Below are 14,600 nucleotides of genomic sequence, written 5' to 3'. Positions count from 1 at the left end.
CCTCCTCCTTGGCTTGGCCAACACCACGAGACAATGTGTCTCCAGAAGTGATTTCACAAAAAAAAACCCAGACTGAGCCTCTCTGAGGCACCTCATCAGCCCCAGCAGCTGCACGGGACACATGTCGGGGCTGCTGAAAGGAAATGTTTGGGTTCGACTCTTTCAGTGGCAGTGTCTGACTTTTCCAGCCAAAATCCACACATTTGCCACACCTTCAGAACAGGAATAAGTTCGTAAAAGCTCAAATTCAAAATGAAACACTTTGTTTTGGAACAGATGTTTGGTTTGTTGGGGTTTTTTTTTTCCCCCCCAGTTTCTGATTTGTGGCAGAAAAATGCAAGAATTCAAATGTGCTGATTTGGCTTAAATTGAAATGGATCCCCCTAGTTGGTTTTTTTCCCATTTTTATTGGGTTTTTTTAGCTCTAGTGAACAGAAAAATCCCTTCTTTGCAGAGCTGAATCTGGGAGCAGTGCCTGTCCTGGGGCTGTTAACCCTCCCTGAGGTACAGACTTGGTTCTTCCCTCCTGTGCAACCAGGGAGGTTGTTACTCCTGGTGCTTTTAGAGAGGGAAACCTGAGCCCACCTCCCTTCCACCTCCCCCCCAGGAGCCAAGCAGGACCAAACAGGGGTTTGGTGATACCCTCCAACTCTGTATTTTCTCATTTTCCCTTCTGCAACACTGGAATCAAATTTACAAAGCAGTGACAAGCTGCATTTAAGTCGGCTGTGATGGACATTTCATCCCTCAGACACACTGGCAAACACAGTTTCACATTTCAAAGGCAGGAATTGCCGTGTCCCCTCAAAGCACAATTTACTCCTGATGTGCAAACATGAAGAATTGTTGAGGGGGGGGGAAATGCTTCAAAATCTTTTTTACCTTCAGGAAGTAGCAGCAATTACAATCAGTTCCACGGGCACAGTTCTTCTTCCCCCTCCCCACCAAACCTATTCACAGAATCTCGGGCCCTGGATTAGGTTTAGTTGAAAGAAAAGTAATGAGATTTGTGTTTCCTAACAAATTAAACAGAAACTGCCCCAAAGGATAACCCTAAAATACAAAATACTGCCTCATCCCACACGTTCCTACCACGCTTGTGCTCTAATGGCTTATTGAGAAAGGGAGACTTCTCTTAAAAGACACCCTAACGAGGCACAAACATCTTTCACTACCAGAGCTTTAGGGTTTTCTTTCTTTCTTTCTTTTTTTTTTTCATAATTGCTATCCAAAAAAAAGGAAACATTTTAAGGAAGATTTCGTGCTGTTGTGCAATGCTAAAGATTGAAAATTCCAAACATTTCTGGAAGTTATTTTGCCTTGCTCTTACTTGCATGGTGGGTGTCGCTGCAATGGGTTGCCTGTGTCAAACCCACCCCGGTTCCAGATGGATGTTGGATCCCATCTGCTTTCCCCAGTGCTGAAGGGTGCCAGGACTCTGGGACCCTCACCCCTGAGGACACCGAGGTGCAGGATCTCCCGTCACGGACAGATTTGGGTCGTGGTGCTCACACAGGTCCTGCCGCCTGGTCCCACCTCCACCACAACCCCTCCCTTCGGTCCCCTCGGCTGGGTCAGGGCACCAGAGTGGAGATGAACAGAGAGCGAGGCACAGAGCAAGGTCCTGGCTCGGCTCAGCCTCCAAAACCCACCCCAGGGTGCTGGAGAGCCCCTGGCTGAGCCCCCCTGCCTGCCTGGGCAGCATCACCCAGTGGGGAGGGACGGGCAGGACCTCGGGCAGCCCTGAGCCCACCAAACTCCAGCCCAGATTCCACTCATTTCATTCGGAGAGCAAAAAACCCGAGCCAGGTTGGCATCAGCCCGAGGAGCTGCGGTGAGATCAGCCCTGCACCCCGTGCTGCAGTGGCAGGGCTGGCACAGAGTGTTGGATAACCCCAGCTCTGCCCCCCGGGAGCTCCCCGTGCTGCTGGGCACGGCCCTGGCCTGGGGGCAGAGCAGGACGGCGCAGGGGGAGATCCCTCGGAGCCCCCCCGGTGTTCCCGGGAGCAGCCCCACCCCTCGGGGGTCCCTGCACAGCACCCCCAGCTCCCCCGGGAGATCTGCACCCCAGGCAGGAGCTCAGCCTGACTTCAGAAGGTTCACACTGATCCTCTTTGCTGCCACCAAAGCCAGTGGAGCTGGGAAAGCAGCAGTTCCCTGCTGGGCTCCTGCTCTGTGCCCTGAACCCAGGACGTGGCTCCAGCTGCCCATCATTTCTGCTCCAGGAACAGCAAATCCCACTCTGGAGGCAGCTGCCCATCATCCCACCTCGTCTGCAGCTCCAAAGTCTGCCCTCCAGCCTGCCATCCCTCCCCATCCTGCCTCATCCCTCCCCTCCTCTCCTCCTGCCTTTCCAGCTCTGACTTTCTGGGAGACCACCCAGTGCAAACCCTGGCAGGGACCACAGCTCATTTAATAATCCCCAATTATTATTTTGTACTTATTTCTCATCTCAGCTGGGGCTGGGATGGTCTCAGGACCCACTTCTGGGCCAGGGAAAGCGGGAAACAAGAGATTTCCAGCCAGAGGGAGAGGACATCCAGGTCTGCTGCTTTCATTCCTGGCATTTCTGTCCTCCCTCAGCTGCACTAACACTCTGCTAAGTGAGTTCTCACTCTGCCAAGCCACTGGCCTCGTCCTCAGGGCACTAAATGCACTTTCATACTCAGGGATGAGAGGACAGGGAGCAGAGCAGAGCACAGAGGGCACCTGTGGGTGGTGGACACTGCCCAGGAGAGCGGCAGATCCTGCCTGGAGCAGGGCTGGGAGCACTGACCTTGGCACAGCTCTGCTCCAGTGGCACTGGAAAAAATTCCCTTCAGAAGAGGCAGGTGAAAGCCTCCCTGGATCACTGGGTTTTTCTGCCTGTCATTCCTGCAGCAGCCTCGTGCCAAGGCAGTGCCCTTGTGTGCCAGCCCCTCCTGGGCCACCAACGGGCACGCTGTGACCACGGGCCCAGTGACACAGGGCATGAGGACCCACCACATGAGGTGGTGCCTCACCCAGAGCACCCAAAGCTGGGGGGGCTCAACTGCTCCCCTTCCCATTCCCAAGTATTGCTGCTGCCAGGGAAACTGAGGCACAAAGGGAAGAGTGATCCCAAAACATCCCACAAGTAGATCCCAGGGACACTGAGGCACAAAGGGATCAGTGATCCCAAACACCCCACAGATAGATCCCAGGGAAACTGAGGCACAAAGGGATCAGGGATCCCAAAACACCCCACAGATAGATCCCAGGAAGACTGAGGCACAAAGAGATAATTGATCCCAAAACATCCCACAAATAGATAAACTGAGGTAAACTGAGGCACAGTGGGATCAGTGATGGCAAAAATATCCCAGGGAAGAACCACAAATAGATCCCAGGGACACTGAGGCACAAAGGGATCAGTGATCCCAGAACATCCTAGGGAAGAATCACAGATAAAGATCTGGCCTTCTGCTTCTCCATGGAGAGGAACAGTCAGAACCAGGTTTTCCCCCTAAATAATGACTTTTATGTGTTAGATCACAGAATATTCTGAGTCCAACTCTTAAGTGAATGGGCTTGTGGGTCCCTTCCAACTCAGAATGTTCTGTGATTCTGTGATCCAATAGCTAAACCTCATTATTTAGGGGGAAAACCTGTTTGTGACTGTTCCTCTGTAGAATGCAGTGCAGAACAGAGGCTTTTTGCAGGTGTTTGCACTTTGGTGAGTTGGCTGCTCTGATGGAGCCAAGGGAATCGATTCAGCTTTGCTGTGAGTTGATTAAAGCTGAAGTGCTGAAAGACACAGTGAACTTCCCCAGCCTGGCTAAAATATGTGTGTCCACAGCTCAGAGGGACATCTGGCAGTCCACCATCCCAAAAAGGGCACATTCACAGCAGGCAGAGCATCACAATAACCTCCAAACCCTCAAGTACTTCAAATTAAAGGATGGACCTGCAGAGCCCAGTGCTGACAGGGACACACCGGGTGTGACCACACAGAGACCTGGCAGCACCCACAGGACCCTCAGCTCCATCCTGGCCCTGTCCTTGGCATCCAGGCCAGTCTGGGATTCACCATCCACCTTCCAGCATCCTCCAGTGGCAGCTTCTCCAGCCCTTCTCCAATTCCTGAGCCCGGAGCTGCTAAAGAGGCCCCAGAACTGAAATAAATGGTGAGAAGTTTGCTCAGCACTCAGGGCCACCCAGGGAGGTCTAAAATCCAGGGCACAGCCCAGGTCTGTGCCTCTGTCTGGGCACTTAAACGGGAAGAAGTAGCTTAGCAGAGGGATTTTCAGCTGGGGACCAAGTGCTTGGCTCTCCAGAGCTGCTGTGGCTGCTGCAGGGCTGAGGTTTCACAGAACCCCAGAAGATGCTGAGCTGGGAGGGACCCACAGGGATCATGGAGTGCAGCCCTCCGTTTCCCCAGCATCCTGGGATTCAAAAAGGAAGCACCATCACCTCCCTTATGGGCTGGGGGACCCTTCCCAAAAGTTCCTGTGGCACTGCCCAGAAGTCCCAAAGTTTGGTCAGCAACTGATGTGTCCCTTTGCCAGACAGAGAAGGATGCTCTGGCCAGACTGACACCCCAGGGGAGCTCACTGGGAGCAGGAATGATGCTCTCAGCAGTGCTGGGTGTGCAGCCAGTGTCCAACACCTCACTGATCCCAGCCCTCCTGTGCCTCCAGCTGGAAAATGAGGGAGCCAGAGGCATCCAGACCCCTCTGCTTCTAACCCCAGGGTGTCTGTCATTCCTTATGGCCCTGTCCCACCTCCTCCCACACACAGGGAAATGCCACTGCCTGGGGGTACACTGGCAGAGCAATACACTGAGACCCCTGAGTCCCCCCAGAAACACTTCCCAGAGCAGCAGCCACTTGCTAAAGCCCAGGGTTTTGAGGCAAGGGATGGAAGGAACTTGTAAAATTAATGACCCAGCCCAGCAGCTTGCATAAAAAATTAAAAATCCGTATTAAAATTTGGATAAACGTGTCACAGGGAGATTTAAATGCCTTTCAAAGCGTGTTTAGCTCTTGCTGGGGATGTGCTCCCTTGCCATGGCCCGAGGCAGTGCAGGTTCTCAGCTCGTTCCACTGAGATCCTCAGCGGGAGGAGGGTCAGCCCAGCACCATTCCCGGCCTGTCTGGAGCACTGAAGCCTCAGCAGCACCTCTGCTGGGAGAGACAAACACGGCAGAGCTGCAAGGAGCTGCCTGAAGGCCCCCAAAGCAACTTCTTCCAGCTCAGAGAGGCTCCTTCTCCGCTCCAACAAGCCCGAAAGCCTCCAGCCCTGCCCAAGGATGTCTGAATACCCACCAGCCCCTTCCCTGAACTGTGTCAGCAGAGCTGGAGTTCAGACAATCTCTCTAATTGTTGTCCAGATGGTGTCCCTGTAATTCTAATTTGTTGGCAGCCAGTCTCATTTTATTTATACTCTCTTGCTGCAAGGACTCTTGGAGATGGTGCTGATGCCTGTTCTCGGATTTTGGGGGCAGGCAGTCCAGGTGACACGTTTCTCCTTGGCAGAGGAGGGTTGGAAAAGTGGAAACAGAGACTCTGTAAGCCCTTCCCTAAAAAAATGTTTGTTCCCCTGGGTAATCAAAGTACTGGTACCTCGTGTGGGGTTTGGGCTGCAAAGCATTGGAGGGAGGAGGTACTTTCTGTTCTGGAGTTTCTCCTCCCATCTATAGTTTTCTGCCTCCTTCCTGCTGAAGATCTCTAGTGCTGGAGAAACCCCAGAACTCATCTTAAAACCCTGGTGGTCCCTGCAGCAGCTCAGACCCTCCTGACATGGTTCTTCCTCTCCATGAAACCTGGAGGAGCCGGAGCTCCCTGTGCTTGGACACTCTGGGTGTCCAAACAGTGCTTGGGGTGGGAAGTGATGCTGATTCCAGGGGAAAAAAAAGCTTTCCTGGAGGCTGGGAGTGGCAGGTTGGTGATGCTGGGGCTGGATGATGGGTGGATGGATGGGTGGGTGGATGGATGGATGGATGGATGGATGTGAGTCTGCAGCTCCCAGGACCTCGGTGCCCCAGAGGAACCATTCCCAGAGGGAGCTCAGGAGGACAGAGCCCTCCCAGCTGCACTGGGCAGGGGCTCCACTCAGCAATCCTGACATCTGGAAACTTCCAATGAGCTGGGACAGACCTCTGGGAATGAGAACTACAAACCTCTGCCGTGGGGGATTCCTTGAACCTCATCAGGGCTGAGCTGCCACACAGCCTGGGACAGGTACCCCCCAACCCTCCATCAGCAACTCCACAGGACAGGAACTGTCTGGAGCAAATGGGAGCCTTGGAATAAAATAATACTGTGCAGAAAGTACTGTGAGGGTGGGCAGGCCCTGGCACAGGTTGCCCAGAGAAGCTGTGGCTGCCCCATCCCTGGAAGTGTGCAAGGCCAAGTTGGAGCAACCTGGGCTAGTGGAAGGTGTCCCTGCCCAGGGCAGTGAGTGGAACGAGATGGGCTTTAATATTCCCTTCCAACCCAAACCATTCCAGGACTCTCTGATTCTAAGAATATTAATATTGCACCAGATTTTCCCATTTTACTCTTTCATGCCTCCCAAGTCCCAAGGAAGCCCAGACTGTAATTAAAATATGGAGCTGGAAAATCAGCAGAAGGAGCTCAGCAGAAGTGAGAGGCACAGCTGCTGCTGTCCACAGCAGACTCTGCACGGTGATGCTGCAGTTTTATATTCAGAGACACGAAACACTATCAGAGCCCAATAGAAGACATAAATAATTCCACTGCCAGCCATGACCACTCACAGCAGCGACACTGTGGATAAACCTCTCCTTAGAAAAGAACTCCTGCAAAAGAGAAAACCAGCTTCATACAGCTCCATCCACTTCATTAACAGGCAGTGCTTACATTGAGCGTGGGCCTGGAGCCCTGGGCAGGAATCCATGTGCAGAGCATCCCAGGGGGGCTGTATCCCAGTGCACCTCCACCTCAGCATGTCTGCTGGCCCAGCAAAATATCCTCCCTTCTTCCCTTCTTCCCTTCTCCTTTCCTTCCTTTTTCCCTTCCTTTGCTCCCTTCCTTTCTTTTCTTTCCTCCCTTTCCTCCCTCCCTCCCTTCCTTCTTCTCTCCCCTTTTCCAAGTGTTTTTCCCCCTTCCCATGGACACAAAGCCGAGCAGAGCAGACTCAGCCTGTTGCTGCTCCATGACTCAGTCAAGTGACTAATTCTCCTCTCCCCTGGGTTTCCCTCCTGGAGCACATTCCTGCTCCAAAACACGGCTTGGTCTCACCTGGGACGGCACAGATGATCACTCTGGTCCCCACAGGGCACAGCCAGCTGGCTGTGGGGGCTGGAGGGGACCTTCCTGTCCCTCTCCCTTCTGTGCTGTGCCATCAGCAGGATTGAAATCCCTGCTGGCAAACACAGAGCCAGAGAAAAATCAACACCCGGAGAGAGAGAGAGAGAGATGAGGAGCTGCTCAACAGCCCCGGCTCTCCAGAGCAAGGGACTGCTACCAAACCTGCCTGATAACACAGAGAGGATCTGGCTGAGCCACAATCCTCCTGGCTCACAGGGTTTGTGCAAAATAACAACCCCCAGCCGAGACTGCCCGGGGACAGAGCTCTGCAGGATCCCAGAGTGACAGGGTCACTGTCACAGAAACACTGGGTCAGAGTCACCACATCACAGAACCACAGAATCACCAATCATAGAATCACAGAACCACAGAAGCAGTCACCAAATCACAGAACCACAGTCACAGAGTCAGAGAACTACAGAATGAGTCACCAAATCACAGAATTACAGAGTCTCAGAATCACCAAATCACAGAAACACAGAATCACAGTCCCAGAGTCCCAGAATCACCAAATCACTGAGTCACAGCACCACAGAATCACAGCTGGGAATCACAGTGGAATCACTGCTGAGCTGGGAGGGACCCCCAAGGATCCTGGAGTCCAACCCTCAGCCCTGCACAGGCCCAGCCCCAAGAGTCCCCCCCTGTGCCCCAGAGGATCATCCAAACCCTCCTGCAGCTCTGGCAGGCTCCCTTCCCAGGACATACAACATCCAAGGAGCATCATCTCAGATGTGCAGCCCTGATTCTGGCCCTGTTTCCAGAGGCAGGCTTAGGATGGCACCGCTGTGGGGCCATTTCACCTGGAGTGTGTCCCCAGCAGGGACCCAGCGTGTCCCCAGCCCCGTGACTGCCCTCCTGGCCCTGCTGCTGGGGCTCCAGAACCTGCTGCAGCCCCCACACACCTTGAGCCACTTGGCACTGCCTGTGTTCTTGGCAAGCAGGAGACAACTGCTAATCTGAGCTCCATGTGGGGCAGCACTTAACCATGACCTTTAAATTATTTCAAGAACAGTTTCCCAGGGTACTCCGGAGCTGCTCGTGGCTCTCTCCTACACAGGAGCCCAGGGAAGAGCCTTCTGGAGGTGACAAAAGGCAGCTTGCTGGGAAGAAGCAGAAACCAGGTAAAGCACCTCCTGCAGGGTGGTGTAGAATCCATAATCACAGAGCAGCCTCCTGCTGAGGAATCTGCACCTCCCTGCCGTGGAGCTGCTGCACCCCAAGGCTCCTGCAGGCAGCAGCTCTGCCCCATCTCACGTGCTGCTCTGCTGACATCTCCGGTTCAGGCAGGCAAAAGTGGAGATGCAGCTCAACCTTCAGGGCTGTATCCAGCCAAAAAATAAAAAAAAAAATCTCTGCCAGCCTAGAAAAACCCTTATGGACACCCCAGACACACCTCCTGGGGCAGGGGCTGCGTGACCTGAAGCCCCAGATGCCAAGAGCTGCCCCTGCAGCACCGTTTCCTCCTGCTGATTTTCAAAGGAATCTGGGCCAGGTGAGGCTTTACCTCGATGTCTTTCTGGACAAAGAGCTGCTGCTGTGGCTCAGCTTTAGGGTTTCTCTGCAAGGCACTGACTAGTTCCCATCTCCCAGGCACTTCTTGCAAAGCCTACTTATCATGCATGTGCCTCCCTTCAGGTGATATTTGTCACATTCCTGCTATGGAAATGTTTTTGCCTCCTGACAATACCCTTTAGATAGTGCCTATGGAGGAGGATGACTCAAGCTCGACATGATTATTTCCATCCACCATTTTTTTATTAAAAAGACTCCAAACGTGAGGACGGGAGGTGGTTTGAGAAGGGACGTGGAAACCACAGAGTCTGCACAAGCCACGCCACACTTTGATGTCACCCAACAACAGCCAGGAAATTCATATGCAAAACAGCCTTAATTTCTAAAAACAGCCCCTCCCAGCCTTGATTTATAATCTCACGCCCAGAAACCTCTGAGCACACGGCAGTAACTCCAATCCAGGACCCTGCCACGCTTCGCAGCCCCTCAGAGACAGGTTATGGATGTGCTGCCACTTCCAACTCCGTCATTTAGTGGCTGTTAACAAAGTTAAGGAGCTCCTAATATGGCTTTGTGCAAGTTAATTCCCTTTTGTGACGGTGACAGCTCCTAAACACCCTCACACTACTACAGAGCCACAAAGAGAGAACCACAAATAGCAGCGTGGCTGCTCGGAATAGAAGAGGCATCAGCAGTGACCTGTTATCTCTCCAGCCTCTTCCCTGCCTGCCAGCGCTCAGTTTAAAGCAGGATGGAAAAAAACAGAGCCCAGTTCAAGCTGACAGATGGCTGATGGAAGTCTGAGAAGTTTTCAGAGGGGAAAACTTACTCTGCTCTCGTTGGATCCCCCCTGGAAGAGTGTGGGCAGTTCTGGTCCACACTGTAGGAGGGACGTGGAACTGTTGGAGCAAGTCCAGGGCTGGTAAGAGCACCTCACCTATGGAGACAGGCTGGGAAAATTGGGATTGTTCAGCCTGGAGAAGAGAAGGCTCTGGGAGACCTGAGAGCCCCTCCCAGGGCCTAAAGGGGCTCCAAGAGAGCTGGAGAGGGAGCTGGGACAAGGGATGGAGGGACAGGACACAGGGAATGGCTTCCCACTGCCAGAGTTAGATGGGATATTGGGAAGGAATTGTTCCCTGTGGGGTGGGCAGGCCCTGGCACAGGTTGCCCAGAGAAGCTGTGGCTGCCCCATCCCTGGAAGTGTCCAAGGCCAGGTTGGACAGGGCTTGGAGCAACCTGGGAGAGAGGAAGGTGTCCCTGCCCATGGCAGGGGGTGGAATTGGATGAGTTTTAAGGTCCCTTCCAACCCAAACCATTTTATGATTTATGCCAGAGAAGAGGCAGAGCAGCACCTTCAGCACACTGTGTGTCCATTCCAAAACCTGGACTCCTTTTCTCTTACATTACTTGAAGCCAGAATTATTTTTCATTCCCTGATCTCCATATGATCCCTCAGCCATCACCCTCAGGCTGCAAAGAGGGAGCACTCAGTATTCACTGCAGGGCTGTATTCCAGTCAGGCTGCACAGATCCTGCAGCATCCTAGAGCCCACAATTCCAGAAATCCTGCCCCAAGTGCTGAGACACACAATGCTAGATATGGGAAAAGAAAAATCTGCTGGAAACCCCCCCAATAGATCAGGCACTTGTTGGAGCCCTGGGCGCAGAGGGAACATCGGAGAAAATTCCCACTGACTTCCCCAGCTTCAAACCTTTAATAATTTAATATGTGTGACTGGAATTTCTCAACAGGCTGGAACTCCCTCAGGAGCAAAATCTCATTGAAAAAGGAACCAAGGAGAATTTTGGCATCTCTTTCCCGACCCTGTGAGATTAAATGCAAATATGTTATTGGCATCGAGCTATCACAGCTTGATGTATCCACAAAGCTCCCATACCCTGACATTAACTTCTCGAGGAAGAACATTTTGTTACTCACCCTGAGAGTGTTTATGCTTAAAGGCAGAAAGACTAATTCTATTCTAGGCTGGGCAGTGAACAGTGGTACCTTCAGCAATCACCAGCACACCCAGGCACTGATCTGGTATTAGTGACAAAGCACAGTAAGACAGAGATGCTGCCTTAGAATTAAATATCAATTCCAGAGGCTGCCTGCTGCTGGCTGGCAGACAGAGAACTATCTGCAGCTTCTTACGCTGCTCTGGCTTTAGCAGACACGAATCAATTCGGTGCCGTTCTGTGTTCGCAGGTGGCAAAAAAAACCCCACGTCCTGAGGTTGAGCTCTTTCAGAGCCGGCAAAAGCCACAAAGCCCTCGGAGAGGCGGGGCTGTGGGGCACGAGGCTGTCAGGAAAATAATCTGGCCAAATTCTAGCGGGAAGGCTGTGCTTAACAGGCAGGCAATAAATGGGTGATTAATTAAATCTCGCGGAGAATGAGGGGGACACTCTTTGAGTGAGCGCTCCCGATCGGGGCACCGGCCGTGCTGAGTGGAAGCAGGACTTGCATTAACAGCGACTCGGGCAGCTCCTTCACACCTAATTCGCTTCATTTGCGTTAATTAAGGGAGATGATCCGCGACCCGCGGCCTCTGGAAGGTGGGGCTGTTCTCCCGCAGCTGCTGCTCCCACCCCGCAGGGAAAAGTGATGCCAGAGGGTTTGAGGAGCCTGCAGAGAGCCCAGCACGGATCAGGGAGGCGCGGCAAGGATGGAAATGAGCTGGGCTGCCTCCCCACGTCCAGCCCCAGATCATTTCCAGGCAAACAACAGGGAGACAAACCAGGGACAAGTATCCCCAGTGGGATGGGATGGCCCTGACAGTGGGTTCCAACTCGACAGTGGGTTCCAACCTTGACAGTGGGTTCCAGCCCTGCAAGTGGGTTCCAGCCCTGCAAGTGGGTTCCAGACCTTACAGTGGGTTCCAGACCTTACAGTGGGTTCCAGCCTTGACAGTGGGTTCCAGACCTTACAGTGGGTTCCAGCCTTGACAGTGGGTTCCAGACCTGACAGTGGGTTCCAGACCTTACAGTGGGTTCCAGCCTTGACAGTGGGTTCCAGCCCTGATGCCACTTCACAGAATCATGGAAGCATCGACTTATTAAGGTTGCAAAAAACCTTCAGGATCACTGAGTGCAACCTCTGACCAAACAGCACCACTTGGATCAGCTCCTGACAGTTGTCTGCAAATCCCAGACGTGCTCTAATCAGCGCTGGCATAACCAAAAACCCCTTTGTTGTCTGCATCTGGAATGAACTGTAGGGCCTAATCCCACCTCCTGTCACAGGGACAGCAGCAAAGCTTCTCCTGCAACACAGCTTGTCATCTCTAGGGTGCAGACAGGCTGAGTCACTTCAGTTCAGCTGAACTTCAATCTTCAAGCCAAGCTCCTGAGCCCCAGAAGTGCCCAGGACATGCCCTTGGCAATGCTGGGGTCTGAGCTGAGCTGAACTGAAAGCGGTTCCTTGTGTTGCATCTCTCCCCTGAGCTGCCTTCTGACTTACTGAGGAGGAGAAAACACTGTTTGTCCCAAAGATAAGTTAATTTAAACCTCACAAAACCAAATCCAGAGGAGTTGACAAGGTTTGTGAACCGAGGTCCGATTTACCAAAGCGCACGTGAAAAGGGACAGGGTGGGCAGAAATGTTTGCCAAAATCCCTCCAGCCTGTCCTGGAAGGACCAATTCCCCCTTGCACCCTTCCCTTGATCGTTTCCTCATCAAGTTCTCCATCGAGGCCACTCATTATGATCATGGTTTGTACCAAATGTCCACTGGGAAGCAACCCAAGAGCTTCAGTTTGTTCCACAGCACTCAAAGCCCAGCTGTCCACACTACCAACCTTTGCTTAGAAACCACCCTGAGGAGCCACAAATCATCTACAAAGGAGACCTTCCCACCACAAACCAGGCTGGGAGTCTTCCTGGCCACACAGCCTGTCTGCAGGGCAGGGGGGATTAGCAACAACCAACTTCCAGGGAGAAAATTATGGGATCCTCCAGGCAGCAGATGTGGACAACCTTCCTGATGGCCTTTGCCAGCCTGAGGCCGGTCTGTGCTCCCAATCACTGACCTGGGAAAGGGAATTTTAAAGCCCTTCCCAGCTTCTTAAGCCACAAGCTGCCTCCATGCATGTACTGAGACAGAGAGAAGCCTCACTTTTGAAAGGCCACAACGCAAATCAAGATGACTTGGAAGGGACAGACTCAGCACTGCAAGTTCCAGGAGAGCTCAAAATATCTTTGCAATACATATTACCCTAAATTTTCTCTTGCAGTTTTGCCCATAAAATGCAGCCTTACTTTTTCCAAAAGCTGCCCTTTTTGACTTCTTGACTTTGTCCTTCTTGCCTCTAAGAAGGACAAAATCTGAGCCTAAAAAGTCCCTCCCCAGCTCTGCACGCAGCTTCGCTCGGGGACCTTCTCTCTGTCCCTGAACCTGCCGAGCAATCTCACTCCCTCCTTGCTTCCCAGGGAGAACACCTCGTGACAACACCGTGGAGAGGTGTGAATTTGGGAGAGCAATTTGGGAAGCCCCCCCCTCAGGTTGGCTCACCATCCAGCTCCTCCACGGAGATGTTGGCGAGCTGTTCGCTGTCGCTGCCGGCGGAGAGTGAGCGGTTCAGGTAGTTGCCCTTGTACAACAAGCCAGCTGTCACATGGTGGAATGGCATCTTCTCCCTGGGAACGAGAGGAGAGGGAAAAGAATGGTTTGTGGGAATGATTTGGCCCCGTTTTAATGGATCAGTTCACAACAGTGTGCCTTGAAGGAGTAGCTGGGCCGAAGCGGCCCCGGCGAGGTTGGTGCATGACTGATGGGTTGCAGGTTTGATTGAGTGTGTGAGAGGGGAGCTAAACAAACCAACAAAAAAAAAGCAGCTGCTGCTGCTTGGTGATGGAGAAGAGTGAGCAGAGACAGAGCAGCAGGAAAAGAGGAATCTCTAGCACTCATGTGGCAGCTTTCAGCCTCCGGATTTGCTTCTTGGTAATAGTTTTACAGTGCACAGGGGGCTGCAGTGACATGCAGTAAAATATTAAAAAAGATTCCATAAGATCATGGAATTACAGAATGATTTGGGTTGGAAAAGACCTTAAAACTCATCTTGTTCCAACCCCCTGACATGGAAGGTTCCAACCTTCCACTAGACCAGGTTGCTCCAAGCCTTGGACAATCCCAGAGGTGCAACATCCCCAGCTATATCCGGCAGCACAACTTTCAAAGCCCTGCAAGAGCCTGGAGAGATCTTTCAGACCCTTCTCTGGAGCTTCCAGACCCCTGAGATGGTTTAAACCCCCACCCAGAGCACCCCCCTGAGCCAGGTGCTCGTCACCACCGTTCCTGGGCTCCAGACGTCGGTGAAAAGAAGAAAGAAGAAAATTCCCATTCGAGCAGGGCCCAGCAAAGAACATTTTCATCTCCCAGATATGACAGGGAAGGAAAAATACTGCTCGATGGGAGGCTGGAGCAGCAGAGTGTTTGCAAACTTAGCAGGTATAAACACCGCAGCAGAGTGAAGGGCAGCCATCTGCACAGACAAAAGTGGGAATTACTGTCAGCAGCACTTACACATTGATTTAGGATACACAAGAAAGAGGCGAGTTTGCCAAAGTCAATTGAAATATTAAGAGGAAGATTTGTCATCCCCTTGGCTGGATTCAGGCAGCACAAACACGTTGTGGGCCTTTCTACTCTGCTTTTCCAGCGGAGATAAATCAGCAGAGCCACACCAACATCCCCCAGGACCTGGCCCAGGGGCTCTGCAGGGGCTGGCAGGTGGCCAGGACACCCTGGGCATGGATTGAAACCCACCACTGATATCGATTTACGCTTTGGCACA

At 52.6% G+C, this 14,600-nt stretch overlaps 1 protein-coding gene across 6 annotated transcripts in view; it reads right to left on the bottom strand.

Moving 5' to 3' along the window:
• CALN1 (calneuron 1) overlaps nucleotides 1-14,600 on the bottom strand; it is a 159,040-nt gene that overhangs the window by 101,366 nt on the left and 43,074 nt on the right. For 4 of the 6 annotated variants that reach the window (XM_050325670.1, XM_050325671.1, XM_050325668.1 and 1 more), the window contains exon 2: nucleotides 13,319-13,443. In XM_050325670.1, coding sequence (XP_050181627.1) covers nucleotides 13,319-13,436 — 118 coding nt within the window. In that variant the 5' untranslated portion in view covers nucleotides 13,437-13,443. The remainder of the gene's footprint in view (nucleotides 1-13,318; nucleotides 13,444-14,600) is intronic. The other 2 variants (XM_050325666.1, XM_050325667.1) reach the window with 1 other exon arrangement.

Source organism: Myiozetetes cayanensis, unplaced genomic scaffold, assembly GCF_022539395.1.
Source record: "Myiozetetes cayanensis isolate MyiCay16 unplaced genomic scaffold, myiCay2020 scf30, whole genome shotgun sequence".
NCBI lineage: Eukaryota > Metazoa > Chordata > Aves > Passeriformes > Tyrannidae > Myiozetetes > Myiozetetes cayanensis.
The sequence above is the reverse complement of the archived record's forward strand: the minus strand, read 5'-3'. Positions and strand labels throughout refer to the sequence as shown.